An 18,530-nucleotide genomic window follows, 5' to 3' on the forward strand; every position below is an offset into this window, starting at 1 on the left:
TGCATAATGAATCAATTTTAGCTCAATCATTTTGGCATAATTTTGGGCAGTAAATATACCTGTAAAATACAGATCCTTGAAATATCTCTTGAAGCTTTCCTTAATATTGGTACAGCTTCATAACTGGAACATTAATTGGACCAGGTCAAAGAATTTGCATATTCACAAAGTCAGTTTGCATAGTGCCAAGTAGACCTATTAACATTATATTTGTTGATTAATTTCTACAAACCCTGATGTTTCAGGTGACATGGTTAACCCAAAATACATTTTAAATTATATTCAAATTTGTGTACTGCATTTAAATTATTTGTAGCACAGGCAAAGGTAGTGATGCAAAGGTAACCAATCAAACGTAAATTGGAATTTGGTTTTCTTACTTGTTAAGTATGATAAATTGCATTTCATATGATTTTGGATCCTTGATGTGCTTTACAAATTGCTCTCAGGAATGCAGTGGAATGAGAAGTTAATGAATTATTTAAAAAAAGACTGCAGAACATGGAAAGTAAGTGACAAATTTGTGTCTGCATTAGCTATCTTTAGTTCAGTGGAAACAATTGCTCAAGGGGTCTCAGAATCTTTGACCATTCACTGCTTCAGATATACTTGTGTGGTAACATAACTTGTGGGCGTAACAACAAGTTGGGATCTGGTCCAGATAATGCACATATACCTCCACTTCATTTGGAGTGTCTGCTTATTTTGCGTGTGCTGGAATGGTACATGAACCCTTGACTTTCTGACAGACATGGCTGTGGTACTACTGACCCACAGCTGACACTTAGGATTAGGAAAGTCAATTTTAAAACACCATCTTGGGCATTCTAATTCAAAGAAATGTGCGTATAAACATGGACTCAAAAGAACAAATTGAATAGCTTTCATCTTGTTTTAATTCAGTTCAAGTGATTACTTAGTTAACACTTTTTTTTTAAAAAAAAAAGATAAATCAATATTTTACGAATACTTGAATTTCTGACATGAAAATGCTTAAATAATGCTGGAACAAAGTGTAAATTTAAAATCAAATGTGTGCATTAAATTGGCTCAAACCTATTTTTATGAACAAGCAGCATTTGTATTTAAGTTTTATTTGAAAACTTTAAGCTTGTAGTATTCACTCATTTAATTTTCTCATAGATGGTGTACCATCCAGTTACTGGAGTAATCTCATAAATAGTATTCATTTGAACTGTTGCCCTGACTCTTCTGCATTCTGATTGTTGACTGCACCTGCATTGCTGGCACTTGCATTATTGTGCAACACACCTTGCACTTTTTAATGATTACGTCAACCATCAGCCTTATCCATCTATATTTGTCTTTGTGTCACAACTTCATTTATAACACACTAGTTGTTTCAGTCAGCAAGATATATGTGGAAATTACGGAGTGTCTTAATGATCTGGGGAATCTTTTTTAATATGTTGATCCACTGATATTTCAGTGAAACTATACTATAAAATTGGAGGCATGGGGGTGTTGGTTTTCACCATAAGTGTAACGTCAGATAAGGTTTTGGCTTCAGTCTTCATCTTATGACCTCTGTGATACACTCCCACAAAAGGAAGATTACACTCCCGTGCAAAGGAAGATTGGATGTAAGAGTTATTTCCAATGCTCCATCAGAAAAATCAAAGAAAAGCTGATTTGATGCTTAATTGTATTTATTTATTGCAGGCCCTGTATGAAAACATGCTGGTTGAACTTCCTTTTGCCAGTTTCTTCCTGTCCAAGCTCCTGGGCACGAGTGCTGATGTAGACATTCATCACCTTGCATCATTGGATCCTGAAATGTACAAAAATCTGCTCTTTCTAAAGAGCTACGAAGGTGATGTTGAAGAACTTGGACTCAATTTCACAGTGGTAAACAATGAGCTTGGAGAGGCACAGGTTGGTCCTGCAGATTTTCCGAATCACAGTTAATAATTAATTAAATTATCTGATTGGAGGACAGGTTAAACAGATAGAGCACACTTGTGGCAGTGATCGTTGTACAATTCTTTGCTGGAGTTGCAGTTTTATTGACCATTTCAGTTGTATAAGGTGTGAATGAAAAGGTTGTATGTCTGACCTGTAACTGTGTACAAAAACAAGACGATTAACAATTTCTATCTTTATTTCTAGTTTTTATTGGTGTCCTTTTTTACTGTCATAAAAGCTGGCAATTTCAATCTTGGCCATGTTGTTTAAACTTAGGGCTGGTTGTAGTGTGGTTGTAACCTGTTAATTACCATGCCTGTTTGCTTAGCTCTATCTATGTTATTAAATTCTCTTTATATATGTTTTATGAAGTAATTTTAACATTGTGAATTATAGTTCAAAAGCAAAAAGATCCCTGTGTACACTGTGGTTTTAGTCAATCATAAGTTAGTATAAAGTAAACTTCAGTAACCTAGACACAGGTACCTCTTGAATAAAGAATAAAACAAATTATTTCAACTTCATGACATTGACATTTTGTCTTTCTTTCCCTTCGTTTTAAATAAAATCATTATTTCATTGGCGCAGTCCTAACATCCATAGTACAAACAGCAGCTAACCTTTCAACCAGTTTCCACAGGCAGTGTTTTACACAGCAGTACAAGGCTTTACTGTTTGAATAGATGGTAATTACAATGGCACTGACCTTTGACATTTGCAATTTGTAATTCACAAAGCATGACCGAAATGTGTTGAGCAAAGGATATTGTGGTCAGAGATTTTCGAGATTACTATGTAAACATGCCTGCTGAATTTAATGGAGAGGAAAAAATAATACTCAATCAAATTTGTATTGACAAAGTTTAAATTGAAACTACATTAAAGCTGTTGGGGATATTTAAAGAGTGGTATACATAGTATGGTTGCTGTAACTGTAATAATAGGGCATTTAAAAAATGTACTTCAATATAAAAATGCAATCTCCCTTGCAAAACACTTTCTTGACTGCGGAACCTGCAAAGGCAACTACAAACCGCACCTTAATGAAAGAACACCACCTTAATAAAAGATAATTGTTTTCTAACTTAATTATTATGCTCTTTCAAACCAACTGAAAATCACTATCAGTTTATTTTATGGGCCCAATGAACCATTTTTCCATTGTCAGAGCATTCAGTGCACAATCATTGGTATATCAAATTTGTTTCATATATCTGCGTCTCTGCATTTTTTAAAAATGACCCTTTTGAATGTCACAATGCAAATCGGAAAACCTCCTCTGATCAAATGGGTTGGTTACTTCTACACTCAATAGTTTAGCCAGCTTAAGTATTATACACAAATGAGCACCATTTTTCTTTTGACATTATAACAGTAAGCTGTGAGCTCATGGAGATCTTCACCTGAATTATTGTCTTTCCTGATTTCAAATTGAAGCCATCCTGCATGTAATTTGGCTTCAGGTTTGTTGTCTTGGGGATCTGGAGTGTTTTCCAAAACTGACCAGACTCTCTCTCTGATTATGCACAATTATTTTAAGATTGGCCCATATGTACATTGACAAGATAAATATGCATTTGCCCCTTGGAAATAAAGGATGCAGGTTAACTTCCTCCACTCAACTAATCAATTTAGTAAGACCAGGAAGGATAAGTGATGCAGAGTTCATCGACCAGGCAATCACAGTAAAACTTTTTTCCCAATTTGAATGTAGGGAAAGAAAAAACACATTGTTGGGAATGGACAATTGGGAATACGTAATCCTATTCTGGATGTAGCCATGTAGTTGCCACTTGGCATGGGGAAATATTTTGTGCCAGGTGGTGTGGGGAAATCCATCTAATGGACGAAACCATGGAACCATGCAACACAAGCTCACCTTGTTTGTGCCAGGTCTTAGCTAGAGCGTTCAAAACTAATTCCACGACAGTGTCACATCGTCACAATGTTTATCCCCTTTCCCTTTGGAAAAAATGCAATATCTTCTGCCTCAACTTATTGCAGGGTCAAAAAGATTCCATGCTCCAGAAAGTCTCTGCATACAAGAGGACTTCTTGCCTCTTCTTGCTCTCTCTGACCAATTTATATTCTGTTACTCTTCTCTTACTGATTCCTGGTCAATCTACACTATACTACTCTCTACGCAGCAACTGGTCAGGATCTGTAATGCACTGCTTATGAGTGTGGTGAAGGCAGGATTAATCGTGGTTTTCAAAAAGGATAGGATCAGTATCTGAAGAGGAAAATATTTCCAATAGCCCTGCAGAAGGCGGGGGAGTGGGGCTCTCTATGTTGCTCCTACAGAGAGCCAATGGGCTCTATTGTTATGTCTTCCTATAATGAACATTGCACTATAGCTGTCACCCAGTTTATGAATTTCTTGCCTCTTGGTACCTGTGACCCTGTTTATAAAACGTGAAGAGTCTTGATCTTAACCTATTTGCCTGATATTGATTCAGTGGAGCTAAAAATTGAATTGGTGTAAATCAGGTATCCTAACCCAAATGCAGCTTTTCCTCACATTAAGTTAAAAGCCGGGCTTAGGTCTCTGATTACACCAGACCACTCCACATATTTTGCTTGTGTATGCTCCCTTTCCTTGCTTTTACTTGCAAAATGCATTGTCTCAAACTTGCATTAATTTGTACTTTCTATTGTTCACCATTACATTGATCAGTTTCTGTATTATCTTTTTACAATCCTCCTCGCTGCTTTCCAAATCCTCTACTTTTCTTTCATCAGTAAATTTCAAAGTGCTCCTCTTGCCATTGCTTTGCCAATCCCTTCCTTTCTGAATATAGCATTGTCCCAGTATTTTTCTTTTCCCATTAAGGGGCCATTTAGCGTGGCCAATCCACCTACCCTGCACACCTTTGGGTTGTGGGGGGGGTGAGAGTATTGTCCCAGTATTAGAACATTACTAACTCAAAATTATTTACTTTGCAGAACAAAGGTACAAAAAGTTGACAGTTTCAAATACAAAGTTCATATTTGACTTTTATTTTGAAGTGAAATTTAAATATCATATCAATTTTAGGTTGAAGTTATCAAATGAATAGCGCGAATTAACTTTTTTTTAAAAATTACCAATGTTCTTCCATAAGCATTCCTATCACAAGTTATATAACTTATCCACAGAAGGAGATTGCCTCTCCAGCACATGGAACAAATATTTGACCTGTAAAATTACTTTTAATTCTTCGTTGTGTGATGGTAGGAGACAGAAATCCATTTGGATCATGGCATGTGCAATATATTTTTCACCCGGCTGTGGATAGATAGATACCCTTAGGGATGCTTATGAAAGAAGCCCAGTTACCACCCCCTGCTGGTCGGGGCTGCATATTACTATATATACTACATTGTTAACTCCTGCCCTCTGAAGTGACCGTTTGCCATATCATCTGAGGAACTAGCAATAAATTCCCATTTATCCCCAAACAGATGTATATAAAATAAATAGACAAGTAGTGATTTGTTGGTATTCTGTACCAACAATATATGAATATATGTAACTTGATATTAAAACTGATGCCAAGGGAAATAATTGACCTCGATAGCTGCCAGAAGAATTGTGTTTCAATAATTGAATGTTTCTATTTAAAAGGAGAGATTTTTTAGTTAAGTAAAATTTAGAGAAAACATTTCAAATATCTAGTTTGTGTGAGCACAGGCCTCTCTGTCCCAATCATAGGCAAAATTTAAGCATTCGTGATTATTTTCATGACATATTGCATACTTCCACTGAGGTCTTTCTATAGCAGGGAGAGTTAAATCGCAGATTTCTATGGAGGGGCCAGAGAGAGCTGGTGTTAAGATAGAGTTGTGTGGTGTTAACAGACATTTTAAAATTGGCGGTGTATTTTCAAATGGTCACTGGGCACCCTGTAGAAATAGGAGGCAGCCAAGTATAAATCTTTGGGGGACACTCTGTCCCTGGGTAAAAATCCGGGAGCTCCCTTCGTAACAGCACATGGACTGCAACAGTTCAAGAAGGTGGCTCACCACCACCTTCTCTCCAGCAATTAGGGATGGGCAATAAATGCTGGTCTAGCCAGTGATGCCTGCATCCTATGAACATTAAAAAAAAATTTTTAATTAACAAATGGTAAGATAGATATTGGACGGTGTGATATTTCCAGATATTGGAGACCAAATGAACTCCAGTGGTAACTTCTGTAGCTACATGTTCCTAAAATATTTATTGAGTCAATTAGAATATTGCTTCAGTATTTTCACTGAGAACCTTTTGCATGTTAGGTGGTGGAACTGAAGCTAGGTGGAAAGGATATTCCCGTCACCAGCGCAAACAGGATAGCTTATATCCATCTTGTTGCGGACTACAGGCTTAACAAGCAGATCCGACCGCACTGTCTTGCATTCCGACAGGGTGTGGCTAATGTTGTGAACCTAGAGTGGCTGAGGATGTTTGACCAACAAGAGCTTCAGGTAAGCCAATCACTACCTGTCTGTAGTTTTTGTAACTTTGTCTCATCTGTTTTGCAACACCACCAGAAACTTTTTTTCTTTAAATCAAAGACACATTCAGTGGACTTCCGGGTGCGGCTATGCAGAGCTAGGTCGCATATTCGGCAGCTCCTGCTTGGAACGGACTTTTGGGCTCTTTTACAGGGCCCCCACGGCATTTGTTTGACATTTCCCGGTGTGGGAAGAAGGCTGCAATATTCCCCCGACAGTGTCCCCCAGGAAGGGTATGTCTCTTGGTTGCCAGACACACGCAGAAACAGTAAAAGATTTGGCTGCAACTGCAGGATAAACAGGGCCTCTTCCAGCATGCAGGCGGGGGAAGGGCAAGCTTAAAGCTGCAAGCTGACCTGAGGGCCTGTATCAAAAGTGAATTCTAGCAGCAGAGGGAACAACTGTGAAAAGACCTCATCAAGGCCACTGAAGGGACTTGCGGTTGCGGTGATGCCTAGCTAGCCGCACGCTTCGGCGGCTCCAGCTCCGACGGACCTTCGGGCTCTTAAGAGCCCCAACGGGGAATTTTTCGACGACGCAACCCGGTGTGGGGCGTGTGAGAAGGGAGTCCCCCCCAAACGAAGGAGGAAAAAACCGGCGGCGGCGGCTGCAGCGCGAGGAATCGTCGACCAAAGGGTCAGAAAGAGAGAAGTACAAGATGGCGGCGGAGAAAGCGCAGGCGACATGGGGGCCTGAGCATGAAATTGTGAGACGGTGCGTGGAGCTGCTGAAGAGGGAGGTGCTGACCCCGTTGCTACAGGCAATTGAGGGGCTCAAGGAGACATTAAAGACCCAGGAGACAGAGCTCCGGGTGGTGGAGCAGAAGGTGACAGATATTGAGGACGAGATCCTGGGCCTGGCGGTTAAGACACAGACGCATGAGGCACTTCATAAAAAGTGTACTGAAAGGATCGAAGCCCTAGAAAATGGAGCGCGAAGGAAGAACCTTCGGATACTGGGTCTCCCTGAGGGTGTGGAAGGAGTAGACTGTGGAGCGTACGCAAGTACGATGCTGAGCTCACTGATGGGTGCTGAGGCCCCTACGGGCCCCTTGGAGGTGGAGTGGGCAAATCGGATTCCGGCGAGAAGACCAAAAGCGGGAGAACCACCCAGGGCGATAATCGTGCGATTTTACCGCCTTAAGGATAGAGAAGAGGTCCTGAGATGGGCTAAAAAGGTGCGGAGTAGCAGATGGGAGAATGCAGTGGTACGGGTATACCAGGATTGGAGTGCGGAGGTGGCGAGAAGGAGGGCGAGCTTCAACCGAGCCAAAGAGGTGTTGCATAAAAGGAAGGTGAAGTTCGGGATGCTGCAGCCGGCAAGACTATGGGTCACGTATCAGGAGAGACACCATTATTTCGAGACGGCGGAGGAAGCATGGACCTTCATCAAAGAAGAGAAATTGGATCGGAACTGAGGGACTGATGCTGCAGGAAATGTTATTGTTAATGTTACGGTGGAAGTTAATTGAGAAGTAAACAGGGAAGGGGGGAGACATTGGGGAAATGTGGGCGCCGGTGAGGGGGGAAAGACGGGACATAGTTGGAGAATGGGGAGGGGGAGGGGAAAGGGAGCTGCGCCATAAGAGGCGGGTCAGGTAAAGGGATGTTCCCGCACCAGAAAGAATAAGGTGGGAAGACAGGCGCAAGGCGGATGGGAGTTCCCCACATGGGGGGGGTCGAGGAGTGAGCAGGAGTAGCCGGGGTCAGTTGAAGTCAGCTGACTTACGGAAGTAATATGGGGGGAGCAATCATGCTAGAAAGAGATCTGGGGGGAGGGGGGGGGGGGGGGGGGACAACTGGGTTGCTGCTGCGGAAATCCAAAAGGAAATGGCTAAAGAGTGGGTGGGCGGGGATGGTGTGCGACGCTGGGGGAGCGAGCGGGAGCGCGGAGGCGGGATATGGGACTGGCCTAGAGAAGGTAATGGCTAGTCGACACGGGAGGGGGGCAGGTAGCCCCCTAGTGAAGCTGATCACGTGGAACGTGAGAGGCCTGAACGGACCGATAAAAAGGGCCAGAGTGCTCGCGCATTTGAAAGGACTAAGGGCAGACGTGGTTATGCTCCAAGAGACGCACCTAAAGGTGGCGGACCAAGTTAGGCTAAGGAAAGGATGGGTGGGACAGGTGTTCCACTCAGGACTGGACGCAAAGAATAGAGGGGTGGCCATTTTGGTGGGAAAACGGGTCGCATTTGAAGCAAAGAACATCGTAGCAGATAGCGGAGGTAGATATGTAATGGTGAGTGGCAGGCTGGACGGAATGGAGGTCGTGTTGGTTAACGTGTATGCCCCAAACTGGGGCGATGCGGGATTTATGAGACGGATGCTGGGGAGTATACCGGACCTGGAGGTAGGAAACTTGATTTTAGGAGGGGACTTTAATACGGTGCTGGACCCGGGGCTAGATAGATCCAGCTCAAGGACCGGAAGAAGGCCGGCAGCGGCCAAGGTACTTAAGGGGTTTATGGACCAAATGGGGGGAGTGGATCCATGGTGATTTCTTAGACCTAGGGCTAGGGAGTTTTCCTTCTTCTCCCATGTCCATAAAGTGTACTCCCGGATAGATTTTTTTGTTTTGGGAAGGTCGTTGATCTCGAGGGTGGAAGAAGCTGAGTACTCAGCCATAGCGGTTTCGGATCATGCCCCACATTGGGTGGACCTGGAATTAGGAGAGGAAAGGGAGCAGAGAACACTCTGGCGATTAGATGTGGGACTGATGGCGGATGAGGGAGTGTGTGCAAGAGTGCGGGGGTGTATTGAGAGATATCTGGAGGTCAATGACGACGGCGAGGTCCCTGTGGGAGTGGTATGGGAAGCACTAAAAGCGGTGGTCAGAGGAGAGCTGATCTCCATTGGGGCCCACAAAAGGAAAACAGAGGCCAAGGAAAGGGAAAGATTACTGGGAAAGATTAAGGGTGGATAGGGAATTTGCAGAGACCCCGGAGGAGGAATTGTACAGGGAGAGGAGACGACTCCCGACGGAATTTGACCTTCTGACCACCAGAAAGGCGGAGGTACTGTGGAGGAAGGCACAGGGGAGGAGGTATGAATATGGGGAAAAGGCGAGTCGCCTGTTGGCTCATCAATTGCGAAAGAGGGCAGCCGCGAGGGAGATAGGAGGAATAAGAGACGAAAGGGGAGACACGGTGCGAAGGGCAGGAAAGATAAATGAGGTGTTCAAGACCTTCTATGAGGAACTGTATAGGTCTCAACCCCCAGAGGGAGAGATGGGGATGCGGCAGTTCCTGGACCAATTGAGGTTCCCGAAAGTGGAGGAGCGGGGGGTGGTAGGCCTGGGGGCACCGATTGGGGTGGACGAGGTTATTAAGGGACTGGGAAGCATGCAAGCAGGGAAGGCCCCAGGACCAGACGGGTTCCCGGTGGAGTATTACAGAAAATATGTGGACTTGTTGGCCCCGTTGATGGTGAGGACGTTCAATGAGGCCAGGAAAGGGGGGACTCTACCCCCGACGATGTCGGAGGCGACGATATCGTTAATTTTGAAGAGGGATAAAGATCCGTTGCAGTGCGGGTCCTATAGACCCATTTCATTGTTGAACGTGGACGCCAAATTGTTGGCAAAGGTACTGGCATCGAGGATAGAGGACTGTGTCCCGGGGGTGGTGCACGAAGACCAGACAGGGTTCGTAAAAGGGAGACAACTGAATGTTAACGTGCGACGACTATTAGGGGTGATAATGATGCCCCCAGTGGCGGGGGAGGCAGAGATAGTGGCGGCAATGGACGCAGAGAAGGCATTTGATAGGGTGGAGTGGGAGTATTTATGGGAAGTGTTAAGGAGGTTTGGGTTTGGGAACGGGTTTATTAGCTGGGTTAGACTTCTTTATGGGGCTCCAATGGCAAGCGTAGTTACAGGTCGACATAGATCGGAGTATTTCCGACTATATAGGGGAACAAGACAGGGATGCCCGCTGTCTCCATTGTTGTTCGCGTTGGCAATTGAACCTCTGGCCATGGCGTTGAGAGACTCCAGGAAATGGAGAGGGGTGATTAGAGGGGGAGAAGAACACCGAGTCTCGTTATATGCGGATGACCTATTGTTATACGTGTCGGACCCAGCGGGGGGAATGATAGAGGTTATGCGAATTTTGAGGGGGTTCGGGGATTTCTCGGGGTATAGGCTAAACATGGGGAAGAGTGAATTATTTGTGATACATCCAGGGGACCAGAGTAGAGAGATAGAAGGCTTGCCTCTAAGGAAAGTGGAAAGAAACTTCCGATACCTGGGGATTCAGATCGCTAGGAGCTGGGGAACCTTGCACAGACTTAATCTGACACGGTTGGTAGAACAAATGGAGGAGGACTTCAAGAGGTGGGACATGCAGCCTCTATCGCTGGCGGGCAGGGTGCAAGCAATTAAGATGATGGTCCTCCCGAAGTTCTTATTTGTATTTCAATGTCTCCCTATACTAATCACTAAGACCTTTTTTAATAAAATAGACAGGAGCATCACGAGCTTCGTGTGGGCAGGGAAAGTTCCGAGAGTAAGGAGGGGGTTCCTTCAGAGTAGTAGGGACAGAGGAGGATTGGCACTACCGAACTTGGGCGATTACTATTAGGCCGCCAATGTGGCAATGATACGTAAATGGATGATGGAGGGTGAGGGAGCGGCGTGGGAAAGACTGGAGAGAAAGCCCTGTAAAGGGACGAGTTTAGAGGCGCTGGTGACGGCGCCGCTACCGTTCTCACCTAAAAAGTTTACCACGAACCCGGTGGTGGCGGCAACATTGAATATCTGGGGACAGTGGAGGCGACAGAGAGGGGTGCGGGGAGCCCTGGTGGGGTCCCCAATCAGGAACAACCATAGGTTCGCCCCAGGAAGAATGGATGGAGGATTTCCGAGCTGGTTCCAGTTGGGAATTAGGAGGGTGGGAGATTTATTTATAGATGGGACTTTTGCGAGCTTGGGAGCATTGGAGGAAAAGTATAAGTTGCCCCGGGGAAATTTCTTGAGATATATGCAGGTGAGGGCATTTACTAGACAACAGGTGAGGGAATTTCCGTTGCTCCCGACACAGGGGATACAGGACAGGGTGCTTTCAGGGGTGTGGGTCGGAGAGGGCAAGGTGTCAGAGATTTACCGAGAGATGAGGGAAGAGGGGGAGGAGTCGGTGGGCGAACTAAAAGGAAAGTGGGAAGAAGAACTAGGGGAGGAGATAGAGGAGGGTATGTGGGCTGATGCCCTAAGCAGGGTAAATTCCTCTTCCTCATGCGCCAGGCTTAGCCTGATTCAATTTAAGGTGCTACATAGAGCACACATAACGGGAGCAAGATTGAGCAGGTTCTTTGGAATGGAGGACAAATGTGGGAGGTGTGGCGGGAGCCCGGCAAACCACGCACATATGTTTTGGGCATGCCCGGCACTGGAAGGGTATTGGAAGGGAGTGACGGGAGTGATTTTGCGGGTGGTGAAGGCCCGGGTCAAACCAGGCTGGGGGTTAGCTCTATTTGGAGTTGCGGAAGAGCTGGGAGTGCAGGAGGCGAAAGAGGCCGACGTTGTGGCCTTTGCGTCCCTAGTAGCCCGGCGCAGGATCCTACTCATGTGGAAGGAGGCGAGACCCCCCGGACTGGAGGCCTGGGTAAATGATATGGCGGGGTTCATTAAACTGGAGCAGATAAAGTTTGCCCTGAGAGGATCGGCTCAAGGGTTCACCAGGCGGTGGCAGCCATTTCTCGACTACCTAGGGGAACGTTAGAGGGAAGACAGATGACCAGCAGCAGCAACCCAGGGGGAGGGGGGGGGGTTTAGTTTAGGTCAAAGATAAAGGGGTTTTGTTACTTGTGTATTGTTTAAAATTTCTGTATTGTTATTGTTGCATTTGCTTTGTAAGAGGGGAAAAATTGTTGTTTGGGAAAAAAATTTCAATAAAACATTTATTAAAAAAAAAAGACACATTCAGTGTATAATGGAAGAAACTTGTTGGTGTATTTTATTATGGGTTTTAGGAAATAAAAGCCATCCCGATAAGAATTAAAAATTTAGCCTGACAACCTTTGTTTGAAATCCAAGCTTCTAAATGTCAGCCATGATTTGGTTGGCAGTACTCTCCAGTCGTGAGTCACAGGGTTCGGAGTTCAAGCTCCACTCGAGGACTTGGCATCAATGTCAAAGCTGACAGGCCAGTGCTGCATTGTTTGACGTGTCCACTATCACAAGAGATGTTGTACCATTGTCCTGTCTGCTCTATCAGGTGGAAAGATCACATGACTCTATTCAAAGACAACCAGGGGAGTTATCCTCCGTATCCTGGCCAATCTTCCTCCCCCTAATGAACATCACAAAATCAGATTATCATATTGTTCTCCGAGAGCTTCCTGTGTGCAAATTGGCTGCTGCAATCTTACAGCAGTAACCCCACTTCAAAAGCACTCCATTGGCTGCAAAGTGCCTTGAGGTGTTTGGTGGTCATGTGAAACGCTGTATAAATCTAATCTCTTTACCTTTTGTAAAATCCAGCAAACCGTGTGGAAGATTGTTTACTTGTACAGAAATAATTTAACGGCAGCTATTGCAATGCTGAAGTTTAATAGCATTTACAGTTTCAGAGTTGTATTCAGCAGCTTTCCAAAGATTTTACTTTTAAAGGATTTTTTTTTTCTTCCAGCTCCAGTAGATTTTTTTACATCAGTGAGACACTTTGCAAATTACTTGCAACATTTGCATACTGGGAGTTTCTCAATTTCCCAGCAATATTTAACATTAAAGCATTGCTTTAACTTGACCGAATTAGTGAAGAACTATTTTTGAGAAATATTTCATCGAGGAGAGAAAATTGAGAGGTGATTCGATAGAAATGTTCACAGTCGTGAATGGTTTTGATGTAGAAATTTAGGAGCAACTCTTTTTAGTGGTAGAAGGGTTATCAACATGGGACACAGGTGAGCATGGTGACGCTCTTCACACCAGTTGTTGTAATCTGGGATGCAAAGATAGTAAGATTAAACAAAATAAAGACATTCGAGACTCGTGAGACGGGGGTGAGTGCTAGAATTAATTGAGTAGCTCAACCAAATACCCCGTACGGGAACGATGGACGGAATGATCTCCTGTGCTGTTTTTTTCAATGATTCTATGAATAAAGGCTGGTAAACTTTTGCAGTGATATTGCATGTTCTTTTGCACTTGATATTTTAAAATGCCAGTCAAGTTACTTGTAGAATCAGAGAATTTACAGTGCAGGAGGAGGCTATTCGGCCCATCGAGTCTGCATCGGCTCTTGGAAAGAGCACCCTACTTAAGCCCACGCCTCCACCCTATCCCCGGAACTCAGTAACCCCACCCAACTTTTTTGGACACTATGGGCAATTTATCATGGCCAATCCACCTAACCTGCACATCTTTGGACTGTGGGAGGAAACTGGAGCACCCGGAGGAAACCCACGCAGACACGGACAGAACGTGCAGACTCCGCACAGACATTGACCCAAGCTGGGAATCGAACCTGGGACCCTGGAGCTGTGAAGCAACTGTGCTAACCATTGTGGAGGCAGCATGGTAGCACAATGTGGGGTGAAATTGAACATGCAGACAATGAGGCAGTATAACGGGGCCATTCAGCCCATCATGTTTGTGCTGGCTATTTGAAAGAGCTATTCAAATAGCTCACTCCCCTGCACATTCCTCATAGCCCTGCAATCTTTCATTTACCAGCATCTATCCAGTTCCCTTTTGAAAGTTACAATTAAATCTGCCTCACCACCCTTATAGTGCACTCCAGTTCTGTAATCAGTGGTGATATGGTGCAGGGTGGTGTTACAATTGGTCTGAAACTCTGGGATAAGTGCAGTGGGTAAAATGAACTAGGATTTTGGGGGGATAAAGATTAACCTGGAAGATATATTGCTCATTTTCGGATTGGATATTGCACCTAGCTACAGAGCATCATGGGAACTGAATACGAACTTTTAGACGTTTTCAACCATAAGTCCATCTGTTCATTGAGATCCAGACTTACATATGGGTTGGCATGATTGGGAAATTTGCAGATGACATACAAATTGGTGTGTAATTGATAGGGAAGAGAATAGCTGTCAACTCCAGAATTGTATCAATGGTTTTGGTTGTGTCGGCAGAGAAATGGAATTCAATCTGGAAAAGTGAGAGTTAATGCATTTGGGGAGGGCAAACAAAGTGTGCGCATACTCATTAACAGGAAGATATTAAGAGGTGTTGAAGAAGTGGGAAACCCAGGAGAACATGTCCATAGATCCTTGAAGGTGATAGGTCAGATAGACAAGATGGTCAAGAAAGCCTATGGAATGCTTTCCTTAATTGGGCAAGATATTGCATACAAAATCAGAATGTAATGATGGAACTGGTTAGGCCACAGCTAGAATTGTATGTGCAGCCCTGGTCACCTCATTACAGTAAGGATATCATTGCTTTGGAAGAGAGTGCAGAGGAAGTTTACTTGAATGTTGCCAGGGCTTGAAAATTGCATCTGAGGAGAGAATGGATAGGCCACAGTTGTTCTCCTTAGAACAGAGGAGGCTCAGGGGCGACCTCATTGTGGTGAGCAAAATTGAGGGGCCTAAACAGGGAAGACTTGTTTCCCCTTGCTGATGAGGGAATAATTTTAAGGTGATTGGTACAAGGATTAGAGGGGCATGAGGAAAACCTTTGCACCCAGAGGGTGGTGGGCACCTGGAGTTCACTGCCAATGTTGGTGGTTGCGGTTGAAATTCTCAAATCATTTAAAAGGTACCTGGATGAGCATCTGAAATGCTGTAACCTGCAAGGCTGCAGATCAGATGCTGGAAATTGGGATTAAAATGAGCATCTAATTTGTTTTTTCTCTTTTTGGCCAATGGAGACATGATGGGCTGAATGGCATCATTCTGCACCGTAACCGTTCTATAGTTCTGTGATGACCTATCACAAGCATGTAAGCCTTTTAATTAACTGCCTGTAACACATTTACTTTGGTATGGTTTTATAACCTAATTTTCGGATTTGTTCCTGGTACTTACTGGCTTTAGTTGCAGGTTTATTTTATGATTCAGGATTATTGTTGTTCAGAAAAGAAACATGGTGTTGAAGATTTTCACCTTGCACTCATCAGGACAGAAGCAAGAATGCCAAATTTCAACGGGAGCAATAATTGCTAATTGCAAATTGTCGCTGCCTTTGAAATTAGGCTTCTTGCATTTGTCCTGATGCGTGCAAGATGAAGAGTTTGAACAGCATGTCTTTTTCAGCAATACTCCAATCCTGTACAACCAGACAATTTCTTTTTATTGTATGGTATAAATTCATGTGTATTACAGGCATTACAAATTGCAGTAATGTATCTGATCACTGCAGCTTCATTTTGCACAATGCTCTTGCCATAAAAAAGGACATCTCAAGCACTTTAATTTGTGACCAAGTGGGAGGAAGAGAAATTGGGCAACTAAATTTGTACATCTCATGGCCATTTGGCCCATTGTGTCTATGCTAGCTGAAAAGGAGCCACGCAGTCTAATCCTATTTTACAGCTTTTTGGTCTATAGCCTGTAGATTACGGTATTTCCAGTGCATATTCAGGAGCTTTTTAAAAGATTGAGCCTTTCTTTAACAACATTGCAGGGAAATTATTGCAAAGCTATTTAAACTTTTAAGTCTTTACTAATCTCTATATTTTTCTGTCACCAGGTTTTGATATCTGGAGCACAAATACCAATAGATCTGGAGGATCTCAAAAACTTCACAAATTATTCAGGTATGATTATTTTTTTACCTGGGGCATGGCATCACTCACGGTGAATCAGAGGCTTCAATGAAGTGCATGTGAATGAGTGTCAGGAACCAATTGTGATACTTATTTTCTTTTATTGTATGTTAGCGTCACTGGCAAGGCCAGGATTACACGAACACAATTGTTACAGCAATGAAGCAGGCCATTTGGCCGAAGATGTCTGCACTGGCTCTGAGTGAGCCATTCGCTTGATGCCATTCTCTCATCTCCCCATAACCCTGCACATTGTTCCTTATCAAATAACGCCCTAGTTGCCTTTTGAATGCTACAATTGAACCTACCTCCACCAATGCATTCCGGACCTTAACCACTCATTGTATGAAAATGTTTTTTCTCATACTTTTGCTTCTTTTGCAAGTTACTTTAAATTTCTGCCCCCTTGTTCTTGATCGTTTCACAAGAAGGAACAGTATCTACTCTGTCTAGGTGCCTCATGATTTTGAATAACATTATCAAATCTACCCTCCAGCTGTCTTCTCCAAGGATAACAGTCCTATTTTCTCCAATCTGTCTTCATAACTGAAGCTCCTCATCCCCGGAACCATTCTTCTGAATCTAATCTGCACTCTGCGGTGCCTTCAAATCTTTCCTCAAGTGAAACGGAACACAATATTCCAGCTGAGACAGCACTTGGATAATAAATGCTGGACTAGCCAGCGACGCCCACATCCGTGAATGAATAAAAAAGGACTCTGCGTGCATCTCTGGTCTTGGTGTCTTATCAACTTTAAATACGGCCCTTCGAGACTAAAGTACCTCTTTCATCATGGGCTGGGTAACCTCAACCTTGTGCAAATCCCCTTTTTGGTCCCGAATTAGCCTTTCTCCTTTTGTCACCATTTGCTATTATGTCTATAGAAAACTTTGGGATTTATTTTGTTTTAGTTGGGCATCTTGTTTCATACTCCCTCTTTGCTTCCCTTGTTTGCTTTTTCACCTTCCCTCTGAACCTTCTAATTCAGCCTAGTTCTCATTCGTATTTTCTGCCTAACACTTGTCAAAAGCATACTTTTTCCCCTTTAGCTTAATTTCTACCTTTGTGCGATCCTTAATTGCCTTTGAGAAGGTTGTGCTGAGCTGCTGCCTTGAACTGTTGCAGTTATACCCACAGAGCTATTAGGGTGGGCGTTCCAAGTTTTTGACCAAGTGACAGTAATTTGTATTTCCAAATCAGGATAGTCTGTGGTTTGGAGGGGAACTTGCAGGTGGTGGTGTTTCCAAGTCTCCTCTAGGTGGTAGTGGTCGTGGGTTTGAAAGGAGCCTTGGATTGCTGCAGTAAATCTTGTAGATAGTGCACAGCGATGTCATGTGGGAATGAATGTTGAAGGTAGCGGATGGGGTGTCAACCAAGTGGGCTTCTTTGTTCTGGATGGTGTTGAGCTGCTTGGGTGCTGTTGGAGCTGTACTTATCAAGGCATTCCATCACACTCCTGACTTGTGCCTTCTAGATGGTGGGCAGACTTGGGTGAGTCGGGAGTTACTCTCTGCAGTGTTTCCAGTCCCTGACCTGTTGTTGTAGTCGCAGTATTTACGTGGTTGGTCCAGTGCAGTTTCTGAAGAATGGTAACTCCCACAGTGGTGGTATAGTTCTATATGCAGTTTAGGTAGAGAAATATACCTTGAGCAATTGACAAAATAGTATTTGATTCTTGCTGAGAGGAAATACGTACAGAAAAAAGGCAAATTGTTTGTAACTCCCCTTACCACTCTCTCCAAACATCTGTTCCTTTCCGAAGACTCTGACTCATGGACTATTGTTCCCAAGTATCCGACCCTGCGGTACTTCATGTGATCAATTATATTGACCACGGTTTTAGCCACCCTACCGATATCTATTTCTTTGGCTCAACATCAACTTTGCTTCAATTTATAATTCTGCACATCACCTGAGGATATTTTTCCACATCAAACGTGCAATATAAATGCAAATTGTTGGGATCTTTAAATGACAAGTTTTTTTTCCTGCTTGTCTTTCAATCTCTCCCTGTTTTGGACAATGATGACACTGGTCTTTTTAATATTTCACTGGAGGAAGTTGCTGCCCATTGACGATTGGATGTTGGAAAGAGGCGGCAGAGGGATCAAGAGTCGGTGAATAGTGAGAGATAGGTGGCAGCAAACACATGTCTTTGGATAAAGTTGCCAGGGGGAAACTGATGGATGAATGGTAACATATGATAGCTCTTTGAGGGAGCCCTAAAAGCAATATGCCGGGGGAAGAAAGAGAATTATTGAAGGTGCCCCACTGGTAGCAACAAAAGAAATTGTGCATTTATTGAAGAAAACATCTTGAGGCACTTCACGGAAATATAACCAGAGAAACAATTATACTGGGCTAAAGGGGCTGGTTTAGCACCGGGCTAAAGAG

General features: G+C 43.7%; 1 protein-coding gene across 3 annotated transcripts in view; it reads left to right on the forward strand.

The window, feature by feature from the left end:
* Positions 1 to 18,530, forward strand: part of ube3c (ubiquitin protein ligase E3C) — a 277,267-nt gene that overhangs the window by 226,178 nt on the left and 32,559 nt on the right. For all 3 annotated transcript variants that reach the window (XM_072508217.1, XM_072508215.1, XM_072508216.1), the window contains 3 exons: positions 1,684 to 1,896; positions 6,187 to 6,375; positions 16,060 to 16,126. In XM_072508217.1, the coding sequence (XP_072364318.1) occupies positions 1,684 to 1,896; positions 6,187 to 6,375; positions 16,060 to 16,126 (469 nt within the window). The remainder of the gene's footprint in view (positions 1 to 1,683; positions 1,897 to 6,186; positions 6,376 to 16,059; positions 16,127 to 18,530) is intronic.

This window comes from Scyliorhinus torazame, chromosome 6 (genome assembly GCF_047496885.1).
Source record: "Scyliorhinus torazame isolate Kashiwa2021f chromosome 6, sScyTor2.1, whole genome shotgun sequence".
NCBI lineage: Eukaryota > Metazoa > Chordata > Chondrichthyes > Carcharhiniformes > Scyliorhinidae > Scyliorhinus > Scyliorhinus torazame.